Source organism: Octopus bimaculoides, chromosome 16 (assembly GCF_046866305.1).
Source record: "Octopus bimaculoides isolate indiv1 chromosome 16, ASM4686630v1, whole genome shotgun sequence".
Lineage (NCBI taxonomy): Eukaryota > Metazoa > Mollusca > Cephalopoda > Octopoda > Octopodidae > Octopus > Octopus bimaculoides.
The window spans coordinates 39,384,193-39,407,773 of NC_142943.1; the positions used below are offsets into that span (position 1 = coordinate 39,384,193).

The 23,581-nt window shown below is 34.7% G+C and overlaps 1 protein-coding gene across 8 annotated transcripts in view; it reads right to left on the reverse strand.

Annotated features, from left to right (window-relative positions):
* LOC106869328 (uncharacterized) overlaps positions 1–23,581 on the reverse strand; it is a 74,116-nt gene that overhangs the window by 38,646 nt on the left and 11,889 nt on the right. For 2 of the 8 annotated variants that reach the window (XM_089364509.1, XM_052974154.2), the window contains one exon: positions 12,289–15,028. The exons of 5 other annotated variants lie outside the window; for them this stretch is intronic. In XM_089364509.1, coding sequence (XP_089220635.1) covers positions 14,099–15,001 — 903 coding nt within the window. In that variant the 5' untranslated portion in view covers positions 15,002–15,028 and the 3' untranslated portion in view covers positions 12,289–14,098. Of the gene's footprint in view, positions 1–12,288; positions 15,029–22,352 lie in introns of those variants that run through there. One more of the 8 variants, XM_014915033.3, reaches the window with a different exon arrangement.

A 23,581-nucleotide genomic window follows, 5' to 3' on the forward strand; every position in this document is an offset into this window, starting at 1 on the left:
CGGACTATTCGTTCCACGACTTTACTGATGTGTGAAGTCAGAGTGATAGGCCTATAATTTTTAGCATCTGCTCTACTTCCTCCTTTATGAATAGGGCATATTATCCCTTCCTTCAGATTGTCTGGGAGCTTACCATTTGCAAGGAAGCTCTGGAAGAGAAGCTGCAGTGGTTTTGAGTAGGACCGCTGGAAATCCATCCGGACCAGCAGCTGAGTTTGTGCCAATCTCATTTATGGCCAGTATTAAATCTTCAATGCTTATGCACTCAATTTTTACCTCTTTGGTTTCAGGTGTGGCAAAGAATTCTGCTGGTTTGTTCACTTGCCTGCGTCCCAGTGGTGTAGTGAACACACTTTGGAACAGTTCGTTCATTATTTCACTTACCCTCATGGGATTTCCTGTGAGGGAGTCATCTTTTTGGAAGAGGGGTTCTATGTTGTGGTGTGTTGAGGCTGTTTCTTTGGCGAATTTAAAGAAATCATTAGGGTTCGACTTGATATTTTCTATAACCCAAGCTTCTTTGTTTGCTCTCTCCTTTTCATGAGACTGATGCAGACTTTTATAAATCTCGCCATGTGGTGAGCGGAAACTTGTTATTGATGAAAGGCATATACGCTGAAACCACGTGATCTAGCAGTTCTGCAAATCATGCCAGACGACTTTCCCCGGCTAAAGTTATACATATGGTTTTAGCACTGTGCATCTATCTATATAAGAGGAGCTCCCAAGGCGAATACTGCAGTAATATGGCGTTCTCAAAATACATCCCATGTTAAACCGAATATTAAGACTGCTAGTCGGTGTTAATACTGTTTCCGTTGATAATACACACACACACAAACACATACATATATATACACACACACACACACACACACACACACACACACACACACACACGCACGTGTGTAAACATAAATACGTTATCACATGTATACATCGATGTGTATGTTCAGTATCATAATTAAAACGCAACCAGGTTGATATTATTGCTAGCCGTCACGATAGATAAAATATGCTCTGTTGAGAAAGTCAATGTGGGAAAAAGAATGCTGGAGAAAGACTTTGTAATTTGAACACTTATTGTTTCCCAAAAAGTTCTCGACAATACTCTTGAAGTTCCTCCATGCCTGCTTTTGAGATTCATTCATAGATTTCTCATAATCTGGACCAACAGGCGATCTTATCACGAACCCAGTTGTCAGAATAGACTTTTAGTTTCATAACCATCATCGTTGAAACCAAAACGCGTGTACAGCTCGTTTGGGTAAAAGCAGGATGTAACTGAGACTCCTGAATACAGTACATCACTTATGTGCTCCATATTATCGTCATATCTGGGAGATTAACAATCGTCTTGAAGTTCTGAAGTTTTATCAGGAGAAAAATGAAACGAACAAGACACCATTATTTTGCTTAATTTTTTATTATTATTGTTATTCTAGTTTTACTTCTCAGAGCACCCGGTCTTGTTTGCTCTGGTTGATTCTGTCATATCTATAATCTTGGTTTTTGTTTTTCGTTTATCTATCACAATATCTGGTCCCCAAGCATCGATTAGAGAGATACTATTCCTGCCCCATATTCTTCTTCTTATTATTATTATATGAAAACTCACAGCGGATTTTGCTGGGTATGATGCTAAGTGTCAGCTGTCCACAGCCAGCAGACTAAGATCACGTTTACTGATCATGCTTCAAGAACCCTGCAAGGAATTCTTGCAGTTCTAAGCAATGCTGATTTTTGTTATTATTATCCTTATTGCTGACCTGTGGGTTTATGTCGCGTGTAGGACAGATCCGGCTATCAACTGAATCCATAGTGAGGATTGCCCCGCCGCCCTCGTTTGACCAGGAGGAGCAGGCAATTTTTATTTGTCTGGTGGATGTAGCGAAAGAGGTAGTATGGTGGACTCGTTTGAAAGGGCTAAAGTCAGACTCTTTCCTCTTTGGTTAAGCCCTCATCAACTACTTCAAGTTTTACTTGAAGAGAAAAATGAGGATGGAGAGGGAAGTGTTACCTTCTAGCAAGTTTGTCGAAAGGTGGGTGAATGTCAGAAGAATAGCCAGTGTGAAAGGATCAATTCTGAGCATACACCTGTGAAGAAATAAAAGGAAAAGGGCTCTTGTTCTGTTGATCAGGTACCCGTGTAGAGGAAGTTTGAAAAAGTGTAAATTACTTTAAAGCCATGACAAGTGCATTAAAAATATATATTTAGTCATTATATAGGCCTACATACCATTCAGCTATTTTTTATTATTGTTCTAGTCATTTGTTCTTGATTTCATCATTGTCTTATCTAAAAGTCTGTCGCAAAAAGAAATGAATAACAAGAAAAATCATCATATTTTTGGCAGCCATTTGTGCAAAATTTGTGCAAAATCTGTACATGATAGGCGAAAACTAAAGGCATTTGAAATTAGCATTAAAAAATACTTCAGAATCACCTATAAGCAGACAATCATCATTTACTTCATTTAAAAATGCAAACTTGTGTAAAGAAACAATGTCATAATGACCCCTAAATTGACGTAGTAAAGTGAAATTAACTTAGCAAATAGCTGTGGAAGTTACACTTTTATCTTCTACATGTTCCAGACCAAAACCTGTGGCCATGCTGAAGCAACGCTTTGATTCATTTAATTTTTTTTTTATTATGTTTGAATGCTTATTAGTATTACGATAATAAATAGATACATCGCCAGAACGGAAAGTAGATATGATAGTTACTTAGGCAGACAGACAGACAGACAGACAGACAGACAGGCAGGCAGACAGACAGACAGACAGACAGACAGACAGGCAGACAGGCAGGCAGACAGACAGACAGACACAGACAGACAGGCAGGTAGGTAAGTTTACCGATATATCAAATGTTATGCAAATAGGGATACATAATAGATAAACAAATAGACAGAGAGCTGAACTGAAGTGGAATGAAAAGAAATGAAAATGGCTTCAATTGGTAAATAATTTAGACTGAGCATTGTTGGTGGTTTGACAGCGAACAGTGTAGTTTGTTTACATATTTTTAGTTTTTTAAATACCCTCACTTAGCGCATGTGTTTTAATGCTATTTCATTATCGTCTGCTCAATCGAAACATATATTTATAAAATATGGACAACGGTAGATGACATTAGCTAAACAGAGAAAGAATGAAAAGAATTATTTTTCAAAAAATAAACATGTACTACATGTAAGATGTGTCTGCCTGCTCAACAATTGCATTGAAGCCACTTCATTAAAAGGTGCACAAGAAGGAATACGCTTCCTAATACCTCGTACGAAGCTAGTGTCAAATGGCTCCAACTTTCCATTCATTTCGGAATGGAATGTAAGGCTGTCCTATTATCTGACAATAATAAATAAGGCACATGGACAGACATTTAACAAGATAGAATATATTTGTCACATCTTCTGTTCAGCCATGAGCAAATATATATGTGGCATTTTCTAGGGCCAGGAAATTGTCTGATGCGACAGTAAGAGTAGTTAAGACTATCAGACATGTCAAACAAGTAAGTTATACAAAAAGCAAGTGCTGTGATAGTAAATGTAGAATTTTATTAATCTCATGTACATGTATGCCATTCATATTACATTTAGTTCATAGAATCTGTAAAGTATTTTTTGTGATCATACCTATTTCATACACATCTAAATTAGTTCATCTTTAGTATTTCCGTTTATATATGGATGTCACATACAAGTTGTGTAGTCCATTTTGTAATATAGAATGTTTGATTCTGATTCAGGGAGTAAGCTCATGTTTCTTTCTACGTATATAGCACAATCATATGAAATATAGTTTGTATTTATTTATTTATTTAATTTTAGTACTTAGTCAGGGATAGTTATGTTGTATTTTCTAGGGCCAGGAAACTAAATGATATTGTTCTTAAAGTAGTAAATACAATTAGGAAAGGAAAACAAAAGAAGAAAAACAATCATTAAAAACAATGTATATAAGGAAGTATTAAATTAATGGTACTATGATAATGCTAATTAATGGTTTCATGGTTTAAATGATACAATGACGTAATAATTATACTGGTATATCTACAATGTTATTAATTATTGATTTTTATTAATTTCTTTTGTAAATCATATTCATTATATAAAATACATGTCAATGTTTATTTAAATGTAAATAAAATCACGTGTATTTTAGAAAATAATTACTTTTCCTTAACTTTAGCTTAATTTAATTAAATCACTTAAATTACATAATGTGTGGATGCACAAATAAATGTAAAAGTTATTTATTGCCTTAGTTGCCTATGGTTGTGGAACTAGCATGAGTTCAGTTACAGCATACTGAAACAAAGTAATTATATAGATAATGTAAACATGCGCGAATTAGACAACAGTGACCACTGAGAATCTATTCATTAATACGCTGTGGTTGAATGCGTTACGCTATCACGTGATTAGTGGAGGGAGAGGTGAAGTGCGAGAGAAAAAGAGGAAGAGTGAGAAGTGTTAACAACATGACATAGAAAGGAAATAATAGTTATTACATTAAGACCGACTGTGTGACGCTGTCACGTGGTTAGTTTAAAAAAAGAAAGAGAAGAGTGTTATCGTTGAGAGGCAAAAGAAAGGTATTGCTATTACGTTGTGTTGTTAGTTAGTTGAAGAAAGAGGTAGAAAGTAGAAAGAGGGAGATATAAACATGTAAAGTGCAGAGGCATGTGGCATAGTTGATGCAAGAGGCAGAGAGAGAGAGAGAGAGAGAGAGAGAGAGAGAAAGAGAGAGAGAGGGAGAGAAGGGCAAAGAGAGTGCTGACAGAAAGGAATATGGGAATGGAAATCAGTTACATGATTTTAAACGAAGTACAGCAAAATATTGTGACAGACAGTAAAAATAAAAGTTTAGTCGCTATTATAGGTTTTAATATCAGCCAGTGGACCAAGTTGAAAGGGTTGAAGACTGACATTTTCCTCTTTGGCCGAACCCTCATCAACTTCTTCAAGTTTCACTTGAAAAGGAAAATGAAGGTAAGGAGGGAAGTGCTGCCTCCCAGCAATTTTGTTAAAAGGTGAGTGAATGTAGCGCGAATAGCCCGAATGAACGGGTCTATTCTAAGCATGCGCCTCTAGATCGAGGAGTGGGCACTTTCCCTAGAGGTTAGGGGGATCGTGGTTTCTGTGGAGTTTCCTCAAGCACCCCTTTGAAGTCTTCTTCTTTTGAGGATTTAAATTATGAGAATTTATGTTCTTATTTTTTGTTTACATGTTTCAGTCCCACCCTGTTCGTCCTCTCCCCAATATTTTCATGTGAACCCCACAGTGAATTATAATAAAAAAGACATTATTATTGTGAGATTTCTTCTTTCTTCTGTCTAGGACTAAGAAATTTATTTGGCATATTGATAAACCAATTACATAAACACACCAGATTATTCATTTACAAAATCAAGTTATGTTAGAAAAAATAAAAAGAAGAAAAAAAGTAAAAGGAAAAAAGGCAAGTGACATATGGGTTGTAATCGTGCTCACAGCATAAATGCTCTTCTCAAGAACGTCTGACGTACCAGTTAAAACAATCTTTTGTACTTCTTGCACGGCTGGTAAGCCAAGGATTATTCTCAAGTAATTTTCAATAATAATAATAATAATAATAATAATAATAATAATAATAATAATAATAATAATAATAATTATTATTATTATTAGTAGTAGTAGTAGTAGCATTTTTATTATTGTTGCTGTTGTTGTTGTCGGCGAGTGAAGACAAAACTGCCGGGTAAGACTGGTCTGGGGTGGATCTGGAGATACTTCTCCAAATCAAACGTGAGAACTTCAAAAGAATCCCGAACCACATCCATCGCACATAATGAATGAGAACAGAAGGCCGCAGTGTTTCGTTTGTGGTGAAACTACTCATTTGCGAGCTAGCTGCCCTCAAGTAACAAAAAGTGCAAGGGGTCGAAGCCCTCCACTGCTGCCTACGCCGGGACGAGGACCACAACCAACACCAGCACCGGCAAAACTATCAGCAACAACAAACGAAACACCGCCAAAGACATTAACCACTCATGGGGGAAACGAGGAAAGCTCTCCCACTCACCTCACACCAAAACATACACACATAAATAAGAATATAAACATACACACAGACACAGGCACACTTACAGCCACAGAGCCCCTCATCTTCCAGTAGTGACGCTGGTCTTGCTATACCTAAAATGAAAAATCCATCTCACCGCGTTGTAATCCGAGGTGAGATAGATTTTTCATTTTAAGTGCAGTAATACCCAAGGGCCCGGGAACAGGGGGTGCAGCGGGTGCACCCGCACCCCCTAGAATTTTCAGGGGATGCAAGATCAAAATTTGCACCCCCTACATAATCTTACCAGTTGCAGAAAAAAAGTGTCTAAAATCTATCGGTATAAAATGCTGAAGTTCGATCTCGTTTCAAAACAAAGAAAAAGAATAAATATATGAATAAATAAAAGTGATGAAGCTAGCATAAAATTCCCTAGGGAGTTCTGAAGGCAAGTAGCGTCAAAATACAAAAAAGTAAGTGACAATAACAACAGTAGCAGCAACAATAACAACAACAAAACCAGCATGTATGGTTAATTTTGAATACAAAACGACCATTATTTGCTTGACCACTGCATGGGTAAGTGCCTTTTTTTTCAACTCCAACTTTAGTCTTGATTCACCTTTTCATTCTTTTTGTTTTCAATCTACGGAGAAATGGCTAAATTTGCCCTATTTATAAGTATACGATATATATATAAATATAAATAGACCTCGATAATCGGCTCAGGATTCTCCCCAATGACTTTACAAAGTTCACTTGGGGCCCCAGTTCGCCGTGAAACCATTTGGTAGCTGGTATCGTTACGAGGTCTATTTATATTTACCCACTTCTCTACTTGTAGAGTAAGCTCTCCTCCGGTTATATAGTTTTACCGTATATTATCACAATATATATATATACATATATATATATATATATGTGTGTGTGTACAGAGAGAGAGAGAGAGAGAGAGAGAGAGGTAGGTAGGTACATATCCAAGCACACATACACGCACGCATATATATATACGAATGTATGTATTTGTGTGTCTGTATGTCACCCCCCACCATCGCCTGATAACTAATGTTGATGCGATTATGCCCCTGTAACCTGTCGGTTAGAAAAAAGAGGCGATAGAATTAATACGAGGCTTCCAAAGAATAATTCCTGGCGTTGATTTCTTCAAATAAAAGACGGTGCTTTAGTATGGCCTATCGTCTTTTGAAGCATATTGGATGGGAGGTCATGTTGCTGCTTTTGCCAATAAAAACACAAGCATTATTTATGTGATGTTCGCTATTTGTTTTTCAGGTTTTTGTTCGACCAGAGTTCTTTCGTTACAATTCAGTGGCCTTAGACGGACTATATGTAATCTGAACCTTTCCCCACTTATTTATTATTTTTTTTTTTTTTTACGGAATCCCACGTTTTAGGCTATGGAGATTCCGATTCTGAAAAAAATTGTTTGAAAAATTTCAATTCCCCACCACCAAGCAGGCTATTTACATGCTAGAAATAACAGCCAAATCTCACAAAACTAGTGTTAGGGTTAGTGTTAGGGTCAGGGTTAGGGTCAGGGTTAGGGTTAGGGTTAGGGTTAGGGTTTGAGTTAGGGTTAGATTTACGCTGTGGATCTATATAAAAACCGGGTGGGGGGATCGAAATTTTGAAATTGAGATTTTTGAAAAAATTTTTTCAGAATCGGAATCTCCATAGCCTAAAACGTAGGATTCCGTAAAAAAAAAAAAAAAGTGGGGAAAGGTTCAGATTACATATAGTCCATCTGGACCATTTTTTTCTTTCTTGTGTCTGCCCTTTTTAATCATCTGCCATGTTGTATTCAACAGAAATTCAAAATCTTATGGGAAACTTCGTAAATCTTGTAAAGGAACTTGCTGAAGAATGCAGTGCAGAAGTAAGCCAGTGGTTTAAGCGTCGGAACAATTTCCTCTCTGATACAATTCAAAATGAAATTTTAGAGGCATATGCTCATAACATTTTACGAGATCAAAATAAAAGTAGAAAATTCCAGATTTATTGGCATTATATGTGATGGTACCACTAATTGCTCTGGCATGGAACAAGTATCAATCACTGTCCGGTACGTTTCTGAAGACCTGAATGTCAATGAGGATTTTCTAGATTTTTATAATCCCCGTGACTGCTCTTCGAAGACACTGACTAAGATTTTTCTAGATATTTTTTGTCGCCTAAACATTTCACTTGACTCAAAGCTATGCTGTTTTTCATTTGATGGTGCAAGTACCATGAGTGGAAACATTTCAGGTGTACAAATGCGATTGAAAAATTTGTTCCCAGGTACATATTTTGTACACTGTGGAAACCACTCTCTAGACCTTGTCCTCCAAGAAGTTAGTTTTAAGGTTACCTTTGTAGCTGATGCACTGAACTTTGTTCATCAATGCGCCATTCTTGTAAAAGAGTCACCAAAAAGAAAAGCACAATGGACAAATCTTTGTGTTGCAAGCAGTGTGTCCAACTCGGTGGTGCATTAGAGCAACAGCACTGAAACAAGCAGAAAACAATTATAAGAATATTCAAAATTGTTTTGCTTGACTTTCTTAATGACTTCTCGTTAAGAGCAACAACAAAGGCTACTGTTAATAGGCTGCTAAAGCAATCTGGCAAAGCTTCCATTTTGTTTGGCATTAAAATCGCTGGGGATATATTTGGGGTATGTGAGCCAGTGGCACGTAGCTTACAGCGTCCAGGCACGACAGCCGGTGATTGCTTGAAATTGATTGAAAAGTTGAAAAACTCTCTTTCAAAAATGAGAAGTGAGAAGGTTTTTGAAAAATATTTTGATGAAGTATCCTCTTCTGACTTGGTGAAAATACCCAACATTTCGCGATCTAAAAATACATCACTGCGCTTTAGGCACACAACAACTACTGAAGAAGCTGCTCTTTCTGTCACCGATGACTGGCGTCGGCAATTTTTCCCTATAGTGGCTGTCATCGAAAATGAATTGACTCACCGGTTTCAGCAACAGGGAATACGTGTATGCTCTGAGCAAGAGGAGTTGCTATTGTCAGCAGTCAAATGTGGAGTATTTAACTTTAAAAATGCACATGCTTCTACCTGCTTCTTTTGATTTACTCTTACTGTCATCTCAAATCAAACTTCTTGCTGGCCTATGGACGGAAAGGGAAAATTTGCCTAAATCATTTAATGACATAGTTGAAAAATGGAGAGTGTCTGATGCTATTTTTCGTTCTAGTGTGCTACAAGTGTTGGCGTTAATGCAGCTTGTCTTGTCTTCACCTGTATCTGTTGCATCAAGCGAAAGAACATTCAGTGCACTTCGCCGTTTGAAGACCTGGCTCCATACCACAATGACACAGCACCGTCTTACACATTGTACCATAATGCATGTACATAAAAAAATATACGATGAAAACACTTTGCACATCCTCATGAAACGTTTCATTAACAAAACGTTTGAGCGTAGGAAAACTTTTGGAATATGTTGATACAGTTTTTTTCATATACGTGTGAATTATGGAGTGATGCAAAAACTCGGCTTACTTCTATTTTAACGCTACTTATAGCTTCATTATTTCTTTCTTGGTAAACTGACATTTGAATGTTCGGACGCGTGCTACTTGCTGTAAAAGGAGCGAAGTTATCCATGTAATACAAAAAGAAAATTGCAGATAAGTTGAATATTAAAAGTGAAAAATAATCATTGAATACTGAAAAAACATTCACCTCCCCTAACTTTAAACCCTAACCCTAATCCCTAACCCTTAATAAAATATGGGAAAAGCTGGAGATGAATGGTTTGAAAACATTCTGAACTATCTTTCAGAATGGTTTACTTTTCAATGAAATGTCATTTTGTTATTTTTCATGTTTTTATTCAATTAATCTGCAATGTTCTTCTTGTATCAGATGGATAACCCACCCTCCGTTTACAGCAAGTAGCGAGCATCTCGTTTTTTACCTGTGTGCTAAATTTGACTACTTACGACTAACGCGGGCGCATGCGCTAATTTGTGACATGCATACTCCCAGAACTCGGATCCACACTTCTCCAGTAGTGCCAAATTTTGAAACTGAGTTTGCACCCCCTAAGCAAATTTTGTTCCCGGGCCACTGGTAATACCTGCTGAAGAGAATTCGAAATCATGATCCAGGTATATCTGTTACCTTATTCTACGGCTTTTTAGCTGAGATAATATGTTAAATTCCACTCGTTTGCCCGATTTATGTTGGTCCGTTACATATTTTCAGTGAGATTAATGGTTAAGTTGAGAGTTTTTTACTTCCTCTTTGGAGCAAGCTGGTGCTTTGTGTACCCTTTCAGATAATTAAGAATTTAATGTATAGCTGTTTAATGCTAATATCACTTGCTACCATTAATGTTATTTTTATTGTTAATATCAATTATTTAGATTTGCTGCTGCTGCTGATAATAATAATAATAATAATAATAATAATAATAATAATAATAATAATAATAATAATAATAATAATAATAATAATAATAATAATAATAATAATAATAAAAATAATAATAAAAATAATAATAATAATAATAATAATATCACTGCGTAATTTGAAAAAACCTGGACTTGCCCCATAATAAAAACTGGTGGGAACACAAACCACCCCCAGTACTTGAAAATGATCACATTGCACTCCTCTGGAACTTTACCATTCAAACTGACAGAAAGAAAGATGCAAATAGGCCAGACATCATACTGAAAAACTTCAGACAAAAATCATGCCTCCTCATTGATATGACTGTCCCAATCGATATAAACGTATCTGTCCAAGACCTACCAAAAACTGAGCAAATATAAAGATCTTGAAATAGAAATTAGCAAAATGCAGAACCTGAAGACGAAAACAATACCTATTGTCATAGGTGCCCTGGGAATGACAGCGAAACGGGCTGATTACTACCTAGCTCAGATACCAGGAAACCCCAAAATGGCTGAAGTTCAAAAGATAGTGCTCATGGGAACTGCCCATATCCTACGTAAAATACTGTCTATGTGATCTCAAATTTTAAAACAAACACAATTTTCTTATGGTTTCTTAAACATTCTCTAGAACAAAACTGTACAAATTCAAATATATGGTACCCTAGGCATAACACCTACATGAACTTCTAGCTTGTTGTCTCTTGAGGTCTCTGGGTGAGACTTGGATCCAACTTGTACAAATGCAAAGCAAAAGTTAAACATAAAATAATAATAACAACAACATCTTTACGAGTATTCATTTTGAATATTTACTCATTCTTATGTATGTGTGTGTGTGTGTGTATATATATATATATATATATATATATATATATATATATATATATAAATGGCTATATGTCAGTGTTTGTCACCCCCATCACCGCTTGACAGCTGGTGTTGGAGTGTTTACGTTCCCGTATCTTAGGGGTTCTGCAAAAGAGGCCGATAGAATACGTACTAGGTGTACAAGGTAAGTACTGGAGTTGATTAATTTTACTATAATTTTTCAAGGCGATGTTCAAACGTGATTGCAGTCTAATGACTGAAACAAGAAAAGATGGTGACAAAAGAAAAATTGTCTCTTACATACTCGTTGAATTCGTGTAGACTTTTTTACGAAAATATTTTTGACCGTTAGCATAATACATTGGCAGTCACAGGTTTATTTGTTGGTCGCAGTTAAAATATTTACCCTTAGATGTTTTCATTTTATATCAGTAGCCATGTGTAAATTTTTTTGATGTGTATGTTTGCGTGCTAATTTTGGCATTATATTGCGATACGAATATGGTTTTCATAAGCAGTATTCTACTTATGATGGAATTTTAAAAGTATTTTCCTCTAGAATTTTTCTATTTTCTTTTTTTTTTATGTGATATGTGGTGTAATGTTGAGCAATAGCTTTATGCTGTAGGTGCATGCAGGCCTACGTGGAAGTGTTACAAAGTTGTTATACTGGATAAACCAGCGGAACACTCAAGATGCACCCTCCATTTTATCCGAACATAAAATCTATTTATTTCTTTAACTGATAAACAATCTAATTCTTTTCCTTACGTCTTTCGCTCTTTCCTTTTGATTTCGATGAAAACGATTATAATTAGTAATATAATTAGCAAAACAATTATAATTAGTAATAATTTATTATCTCTTATTCCATTATTTCCTACCTAAGATATGCAACATACACAAAAAGGTTTGGCCATAGATATAAATGAATTACGAAACATTAAATATTATAATCATTAACAATATATACTAATTAAATGTTATATTTATTAACAACATAATTAAATCTTAAATTTATAAATAACATATTTAGCAACTTATGTATAATTATACATTTTGGTGAGGATGCTGGAAGAGAAACGAAATATTCATTTTGATGATTTTGCTTACTTTCCTCCATTACACGAAAAACAGATGCACCAGTGATGCCATTTCTTGGCCTGGGTCTAGAAACCACAAGAGAAAACGAAGTTTAAAGGGTCTGCGCAATTATTTGGAAAGTACGCATGTGTCAAGTATCACTGATACTAAAAATACGAGGGGCGTCTGAAAAGTTTTGAACCTAACCTAGAATTGGGGCTGCTATATAGTTGAAACATTTTTTTCTGGTAAGTACAGTCTTTTCGGAGTATTCTTGCTCATTTTCATGATTCTGATATTTTAATTTTATTTGCTGCAGATTTTTGAATAAACAAGCTTCGAATTTACAAGGAAAATGGAGAAAACTGAGTATCGTGCTGTCATAAAGTAGCTTCATTTGAAAGGCATGACTCCATCAGAAATCCATGAAGATACGGTGAGAACCTTAACAGACAATGCTCCTTCATATGCAACAGTCAAACTCTGGGTAAATGAATTTAAGCGTGGCAGGGAGAGTGTGGAAGATGATCCCACACCAAGGAGACCTCCAACTGCAACCACTGAGGATAACATTGACCTTGCTCTTGGTATGATAATGCAAGATCGCCAAATATCATGTCATCAGATAGCCGAGAGACTGGGCATCTCAACAGAAAGAGCAGATAACATTGTGACAAAAGAACTTGGGTTCTCAAAGGTTTCCGCAAGGTGGGATCCCTCGCCTTTTGACTCCTGAACAGAAACGTACCAGGTGCACTTTGTCCACGAGCAATCTGGAACTCTTTGAAGCCGATGAAGAGAATTTTCTTGCTCGTTTCATTACTATGGACGAAAGTTGGGTTCATCACTACCAGCCTGAAACCAAAGAACAATCAAAGCAGTGGAAGCACACATTTTCTCCTACCCCAAAGAAGGCCAGGGTCATTCCTTCAGCTGGTAAGGTCATGGCGTCTGTTTTTTGGGATTCTCAAGGTGTCTTGCTGATCGATTACCTTGAAAACGGTCACACCGTGACAGTGCTGTATTATTCTCAGCTACTGAAACGCCTCCGAGAAGCAATAAAAAAAAGGGGCCGGGAATGCTCACCAGAGGAGTCCTTTTTCATCACGACAATGCTCCAGCCCACATCTCAGTGGTTGCCATGGCAACAATTCGTGATTGTGGATACGAACTTGTTCCCCACCCCCCTTATTCGCCAGACTTAGCCCTCTCCGACTTCCATCTATTTCCAAAAATGAAAAAAACCCTGGTTGGTCGCCATTTTGCCAGTGACAATAACGTCATAGACGCTGTAGGAAGTTTCTTGGCGTCCCAAACGAAAGAGCTCTTCTACGGCGGGATAATGGCGCTTCAGCAGCGCTGGAGAAAGTGTTCAGCCATCGAGGGGGACTATGATGAAAAGTAAATCATCAGAAGTCTTGTACCATGTTTTGTTTTTTTGAGGCTCAAGACTTTTCAGACACCCCTCGTAGCCAATGGCGAAAATATTTCGTATAATTGGGTAATTTTCCCATTTCATCAAAGAATAGATTATCATCTGCTCAGATGACTGATACTCTGATTACAAGTCACTATTCTGGTTGTCCACGACAACAGTATCTGGCTAATTTGTCTTTAAGCTGTTATATCACAATTAAGTTTATAGCACTATATAAGTTGATATAAAACAGTTTTTCTTTTTACATCGCTTTATGTGATTAATTTAGTTCAGTAGTTAATTCATGTGATACAGGGCTTGTTGGTTTTTTACATTTTGCTGAACATAATTTCCGAATACTTTGTCTTATTGTGGCATCAAAAAGCAACAAAAATGGCACCACTACAAATCTTATCATATTTAATAAAAAGGGTAAATAATAAACAGGGTTTTTTATATTCGCATAAATTCCAATCAAAAAAATAATTTCTACTATACAAGAGAGTACGATGAATGTCACAACAATGATCAAAGTTATTAAACGTGATTCTATGTTCTCACACTCTTTACTTTTCACTGCAATGTAAATGAATAGACCTACAAATACCAACATCGTAATAATATACAAAATTACTGTGCCAGAATAGATACAGAGGGAAACGAAATGTAAGAAAATAACACAGTGTTCACTTTCATATTCCGAGGCCGCTAGAAGCAGTATTAAGTCTTCGATCCAGATGAAAACCCACAAAACAACTGTTAATATGATCTGGATATGTAGAAAACTGTGACTTTCATATTTGCTTGGTTTAAAGTATTTCACAATAAAATCACAGCAAATAGGAAGTATGAAATACAGAGCAGCGTCGTTAGTAACGGAAGTTAGTATAATAATAAATAAGCAGGTAGACTGAGGTAAATCTGTAAATATATGAATATGTACGTTGTGGAAATAAAAGAACAAGGCAAACAGCGTGTAGTTAAACATATAGTTCAGTAATAAGAAAGCGCGTGTTTTCTCATAGGCTTTACGATCTAGAAAAATGGCAGTTGTTAACAATGCACTGAGCAGGAATATTACAATGGCCGCAACAGACGAAGATATATTCATCCAGGAAAATGAAATGATTTCGACGGTTTCAGTACCGTTCATATAGTCATAAGATACTTGATCGCCTTCCATGTTGCGTTGGCCAGAATTACTTCAAACCTGAAAAAGAGAAAGATTTCAATAAAAGAAAATGTATGAAATAATTTGCTTAAGAAATGTATTCTATTTCAGTTACGAGACCCAGTTTCACTTCGTAGTTAGGAGATTTTGAGCGAGGTTTTTAGTGTTCCATATAACTTATAGATATAAAATCTTTATTATTTTTTTCACATCCCTCATTTCCTAAATCCCTGTTAAAATATTATTTAGCGATTTCTGTGAAATAAAAAGTATTTCTATTAGATTCAAAACTCTGTTTCCAGTGACTGTGGTTGGAACAGTTCCAGTTGTGTTTCTAGTCTGCTACAGATATGTTGATATTCACAAATTTATAATCTCCCATTCGTTATATTTTTGAATCGTGGTGGTGTGTTTATTGAAAACGAGAAGCATCGAATCCGAAATGGAATATTAGTGAAGACAGAATAATAAAACTGAACATAGCTATATAACTTCGAGTCAGATCGGATTCAGTCGTGAATATCTCGTCTTTTTTAGTACTATATCTAGGACTCCATTATTCATTTACCGTTGAGAAAGTAAATATAGTTACTATCAACATAAACGATGAAAATTTTACATATATATATATATATAAATGAGAAAAGGAAGAAAATGGAGAACTTGACAGACAGACATTAGTTTATTCAAAGATATTCAAATCCATATGATGAAATTCTTGTCCTATAGCCATTTCCATATTCAATTAGTTCAATTACAGAAATTAATTTAATTTAATTTAATTTAATTTAAATTTTCAAACTAAAACTGGTTAATTGGGTATTTCATTAGGGAAGAATTTTCCCAAAAGGGAATTACATTTCAACGTGTTGGTTGAATGTGCGCGTTTTTTAAAACAACCGTTATTTGCATATATATACATGTAAATAAATGTTTGATATATTTGTGCGCGTATCATTGAATATATTGATGTCTGTATGTCAATTTCTCCATTTTCTTCTTTTTCTCATTCATAAATGTTTTAATTATCCCAGATATATCAATGCAAAACTAATATATTTAGTTTTCACTGAACACTGATATAAACCGGGGAACTAGGATGCTATATATATATATATATATATATATATATATATATATATATATATATATATATATATATATATATATATATATATATATATATATATATATATATATATATATATATATATATATATATATATATATATATATATATATATATATATATATATATATATATATTATATATATATATATATATATATATATATATATATATTATATATATATACCCTTTAAGTTCGTTTACAAGAAACGTTTTTGAATATGCATATGATAGCTCCTATTTTATTATGTTGGCTACAGCCTAGTGATACCAACTGGTAATAGAAGTGTCTTGAGGTTGTACCGAGCTGTGCTGATATATAGTAATAATAATAATAATAATAATAATAATAATATTAATAATAATAATAATAATAATAATAATAGCAAGAGCACTCAGAGAGTGCAAACCTCCGTCAAGGCAACGCCAACGTCCTCTCAACGATTAACCGGAGATAATTTTTTAAATGAGAATATCTGAAATAAACTCGACTGCTCTCACAATCAAGAATACTAAAACTGAACCCGACCGCTCTCAGAAATTAAAAACAAACGGAAAACAATCCAGAATCATTGTCCGGTACCGGATCGATCTCAAAATCTAATAAGTTCGTGCCAGTCACGAGAGCAAACATCCTTGAAAGTTTCATCCGAATCCATTCAGCAGTTCTTGAGATATCTTGTCCACGGACAAACAAACAAGTAAACAAACATGACTGAAAACAATACCTCCATCTTCGCTAAGGCGGAGGTAATAATAATCTATGGATAGAATTTATAAATTTATAAAGATTTTAATGCATCGCAACGCGCGTTTCCACATAACACATGTTACTTACAATCAAAGTCTGTAGTCTTGGGATGATTACAGTTTTGTCCATAGTATTCATGGACATCGGGGGGATCATATTCATGCGTTTATTTCGTCAGGTGATATGGCATTAACACGATCTATGAGCATAAGAAACATGTGATTTGTGGAAACGCGCGTAACGATGTATTAAAATATTTACAAATTCCATTCGTTGACATATATTATTTTAATTCAGTCAGCATCTTACATCTCAGTTTCACTTGTAGGCACACAGACAAGTTGTGACAGTAAAATTGATAGAGTTAAGACATTTATATATAGTTATGGTTTTTTTGTTACAGAGTGTGATGGTGGGTAGAATGTATTACGAAGAGGGAAAGGATGAAAACAGGAGGGAAGAAGAGAAGAGAAAAATGGGAAAAGCTGGAAAATGAGGAAGAGAGAGAAGATTACTAAAAAAAAAAAAAGCAGGAAAAAGTTGGAAGAAACAAGAAAACATGCAGTTGGACGGGCGGGACTAGAAAAAACGCTGCATATGGAAGGAAATTTGGGTAAAATATGTCAGGTAAGTAAAATAAGATACAATGAAAGAAAGCGAGGAAGATGAGTAGAACAAATGAAAGGGTTAAGTGTGCAATATCGAGTTTCAGTAATGATAACAAAGGTACTGAACATAAGTAACAACATGTGGCCTACACATATATTATGAATAAAGAGGGATTGATGGCAAATGTAGTAGTAATGTGAAGTGTATATGTACTTTTACTTTTAGCAGTTCCGATAGTAGCAATTGGGATAATAATGAAGTAATAAAAAGGAAGGGATAATGATTGTTTGGTAATATTGGGGTGGGTAGTAATTATTATGGGAAGGATAGAGATGAGGCCCTGTGACTAGAAATTTGCGTGCAGGGTTACTGCTACCCTGTAAATAGAATTCGTCTGGGAAGGAGCGTGTTTAAATACTTGTTGACTGAATTTCCTTTCATGTAGGCAGGGGAAAATGTTTTTTCTCATGAGTTTAGGTGCAGACAAGATGTGCAGTTTTTCGGTTACACAGAGATTACATCTTGTACCCCGTCCATTATAGGCACTTGCTTTAGCTAAAATTTTCCACTTAATGGTAGGATTGTTTATATGGTTGTCCTTCTACTATTGTTACGAATTGTATATAGGTGTGCAAAACAACCCTTAAAGGGCTTTGCTGTGATCTGTATACATGATTTTACGGGGTCTCCATCATTCTGAACTTCGGTCTTATAGACGAGCTCTTTCGAGAGGCACTTATCTAGTGAACTGGTTTAGCATGTGCAGTTTCCTTATTGTGACCCTATATTTCCGAGGCAGTTCTAGTTAACCATGCCCATGTGCTTATTGAATATTTTGTGGTATTTGTGTTGACTGGGGAAGTGCATTCTTATAAGATAGAGTAGAAAGGTCCAGCGATATTGTTTAATGCATTGATACTAAATTTTTTTGTTTGTTTTGTTTTTGAAACATGAAACGAAAGTTTAAAGGAAACGCTTATCCATATGTTCTTTCGTTTAAAAATCTTTGTGAACGACACGTGCACAAATGGCTGCCTCAGGCTCATGCTTTTGATTTTATTTTATAACTGTAAGTTATAATGTGTTCGCGGGTGTTCCTTTTGCATGTATCCTTGCAGACCCATATACGCATAAATACACATATATATACACCGAATTATGTCAGATGAACGCACGTGCGTGCATTCAACTGACAGAAAGATAGGAGTAAGAATTTTATGATAGAGCAACCGAAGAAAAACCGGCTAGATGCATTTCCATCGGTCTGTAGTAGTCAAGTGGAGTCCTGCGGAATACAGTAGTGGCGTTGAGGGTGTGTTGTTTATTTCCACTAGAGTTTAACTTGTAACTAAAGGATCCAAATTACTAATGCAATGAAAGAAAGCAGAGGAGTTGATGCATTCCCTGAAGTAAACGAACTTAAATTGTCTAAATTTGTATATATTATACGTGGAATTTTCGTATTTCTATAGGCATCCTAAAGTATTCTTTCTCAATCATTATTAAAAGCTATTACATCGTTCAGTGCTCGTCCACAGGAAACCTGTATCTTTGAGCATTCTTAAACTTTGCAGTCAGTTAGATCATGCATCACTGATGAAGGCTAATAAGGAAGAAACCAAATTTGAAAAAAAAAAAACGCTCGTGAAATATTCCTCAACCCAATATGTACCAATGTGTATATTTGACAAACAAATTATGGCACAAGTGATTCCATATTGTTGTTTGAGGCAACGAAATGTATAAACAATAAAAATATGATTTGTTGTAGAGTAGAGGGGTAAGTCAGTAGCCAATATGACGTCATTGACGTAAAACGAATATTCGAAAAAGAGTAAATATATTGGACCACTGCTGAGGAATTTAGAAAAAAGAATACCGTTGGGGGCATCCAAAAATGAACCAGCCCACCGACCCACCTCGACTAAAATAAGGTATGACTTGTATTCTTCGAGAAGGAACAGAGACATTTGCCTGACATTGAAAGTTTAAAGAAGAATGGGTAGAATAAATATTTTTTATCTTTCACTTGTTTCTGTCATTAGACTGCGACCATGCTGAGGCACCGTCTTGGAAAATTTATAAGTCGAATGAATCGACCCCAGTATTTATATTTTAAAGCTTGGCACTTATTCTATCGATCTCTTGCCGAATCACTAGTTTACGGGGACGTAAAACACAAGCATCGGTTGTTAATTGCTGGTGGCGGACAAACACAGGCATAAATACATACACACACGTAAGCACGCACGCATGCACACTCCCACACTCACCAACACACACACACACACACACACTCGCGCGCACACACACATACGACAGGCTTCCTTTAAATTTCGTCTACCAAATCCACTCAAAGGCTTTGGTCGATCTGAGGCTATAGTGACACTGAACCCTGAATCATGTGGTTGGGATGCAAGCTTCTTCCCATACATGCACGCCTGCACCTATAATAAAAAAAAATAATGGAACGAACAACAAAAAAAAAAAACACAAGAACAAACATACAAAGCAGACGCCGTTTTTATTGCATTTTATTTTTGCTTAATGGTATATAGAAATATGTGTGTTATATAGAAATATAAGTGTACATTTGTGTTCTTTCATTATTTCACTTCTTTTAGTTATTGGACTGCGACCATACTGTGGCACCGCATCGATGCCAGTACTCATTATAAATCTGTTAGTTATTCGATGGTTCTCGTTTTACCGAATGTGAACAAAAGTACCCCGGTTTCCATGCAATGACGGCAGTACAAACATGAACACAAGAGCGAGCCTGCTCGTGCATGTACACACATACACTCACACACGAAAGCGCATTTATATTTTTTACAAACTTGCTACCCAGCATGCGACCTGTCATATCAAAGACTCTAAGAGAAAAACTACACAGACAGCTAAATACATATATACATACAAATATATATATATATATATATATATATATATATATATATATATATATATATATATATATATATATAAAGGCATTAGTAATAGAATAAAAACATTATGTTCGGGTCAACGACTCAACAAAAATAACACCCCTCAAACAAACAATCATATATAAAAAATACACAATGGTCCACAAACACATAAGAAAAACATAGAAAATAAAAATAATACATATATATAAAGTGTACAATTTTAAAAAGCATATATTCTAATAAAAATACATATATATCTAATTCGAATTAAAAATATATATAAAAAACGTAACATATATTTTTTAAAATATAATAGAATACAAAAGGTCTAGAAGTTAAAATAAGGCAACTAAAAATTCAAAATACCAGTCCTATTAGACAAATAAATAATATGAAGATAAAATAATATAAAATAATTGTCCACCAAGAATTTAACTCACGATTTAAATACTTTTTAAATAATTTAAAGTCATTTGAAGGTAATTAAAAGATATATATATATATATATATATATATATATATATATATATATATATCTATATATATATATATATATATATATATATATATATATATATATATATATATATATATATCTATATATATATATATATATATATATATATATATATATATATATATAATATTTTTTCATTTTCATTTTATATATATATATATATGGGAGAATTTACGAAAAAAACAACAGACGAAGACAGGTGGTGTAAACAACAAATGGATGTTATTAGTTTAACGCTCGGGAATAGAGAAAGTCTTTGACGTTTCGAGCTACGCTCTTCAACTGAAAGGAACACAAAGAAATAAGGAGAGAAACAAGGAGAAAAAATAAATAAATGTAGTGGTCAGCGATCTATCATGGCGATTTGATATGCTGTACTACTAATAAATGCATTTGTATTCATCTAATACATTCTAATACATTGGAATAAATAGACATACTGGAATGTTTACCGGCTGATGTCTGTGCATTATCCATTTTGTATCGTCTTCACTTTCTTATTTGCTATCTCTCTCTCTTTCTCTCTCTCTCTCTCTATATATATATGTATATATATATATATATATATATATATATATATATATATATATATATATATATATATATATATATATATATATATATACATATATATACATATATATATGCATATACATAAGCAAGAACAAGAGAAAGTCACTGCGAGAGGGTCAATTTTAGAGTTGTCATAGTACAACATTTGAAAGGAAAAGGAAAGGGTTTTTATACGTATATATACATCTACATACAGCTCTATATACATACATACATACACATATACATGCATATATAAACATACATGTGCATGTAAACATACATGCACACATATACATACGTGCGTTTCAATATGTATTTATTTTCTATCCGAGAGTGGTACACAGCTGTAAAATAACTAATGAATAAAAACGGAGCGAAACATTTTGTGTGTGGAAATGCAAAAGAAATTAACCATTCTGTCGGTTTCTGCGGAGGATGTTGCAGGATATTACAATGGGATCTTCTAATGAAGTATTTGGCTGTTAAACAGTACATTATACTTTGCAATGCTATCCGCAGGAAAGACTATATAGACACAACCCCCCCCCCCTTCAAACACACACATACACACGTGCGCACACACACATATACGCGTACACACACACACACACACACACACATACACACACACACACACACACACACACAAACACAGATACATATATTTTAGGAAGTTAAAAGTTATGACCAGTCATAGAGTGACCATTGGCTTCGCACCTATAAAGCGCTTAGCAGAATTGACGACTCGTTCGATTCAGTCTTTAACTTTCTATAAAATATATTACTGCTTTAGAGCATGCTTCTTTCTCGGATATATGAACTAGTGACGATATATATATATATATATATATATATATATATATATATATATATATATATATATATATATATATGTATATTATGTGTATATATATATATATATAAATTTCCAATTTTTATGCATGAAAAATGAGGGCTTTCTGTCAAAACAATGACCAGGTAATGCTCATACTGGCGAATATATTCTGTAAACGAGACAGTAAATGTATGCAAGGCTTTCTTAAAATTCAACATGTATATCTCGGCCGTTGCTGTTCCTATAAGTTCTGACTGGGGCTCGTTTATCTGTTTGGAACATATTCGATTTTTATTGGAAAAATTCAAATAATTATAAAGGTAAGATAGCATACTTACGTACGTACAAACAAACAAACAAACAAACAAACAAGCAAGCAAACAAACATACATACATACATACATACATACATACATACATACATACATACATACATTCATACATACACACATACATACACACATACATACATAAACACATACATGCATAAATAAATGTTTAAAATGTTTAAGATTCCTTTTCTCGAGGAGTTAACTCGATATCATCTTTTGTATCTTCTTGTTTCGCATTTCCTTTCGTCATTTTTTTCCATATACTCTGCCGTATTGAGGAATCACAGAGCCAGAAAAACGGTAACAATACACTGGCTATCATGTATATAAAGTCAACAAGGTTGTACAAATTCATCAGTTGTGAGTGAATATACACAAACATAACAATAGATGCTGATATGGAAATCACGTCAAGAACTGTCAGGAACAAAGCTATGATTGTTTGGGCTGCCAGAGTGTTGAAAGTCAGCATTAAGGGTTCTTCTCGTTTAGCCGCTATATATAGCTGGAGAATGACACAGATGATCAGTAAACAGTCAAAGAATAGAGCAAACCCGAGCTGGTACCATATAAGGGAGACATGAATGTAAAGAAGGCAGAAATTTAAATCTTTTTCTGACGTTCCTGAGTAGATGGAAATTGTTTGGGTGAAGAGGATACCCCAAAGAACAGCAAGAAAAATTGCCTGAAAGGTGAGAAATTTTTGCTTCTCATGTAGTTTCGGCTTAAAATATTGCACTATAACATCAATACAGATCGGAAGTATGAAACAGCGTGTTCCATCTTTAAACACGGTATACATGGTATGGATGAAAACGCAGCTACTATGCGACATCTTTTCATGGATGTGAATATGAACATTGTAAAAATAATAGAACAATCCAAAGAAGGTGTAGTTAAGTAAATAATTCAGCAGTGGTAATGAATAGCATTT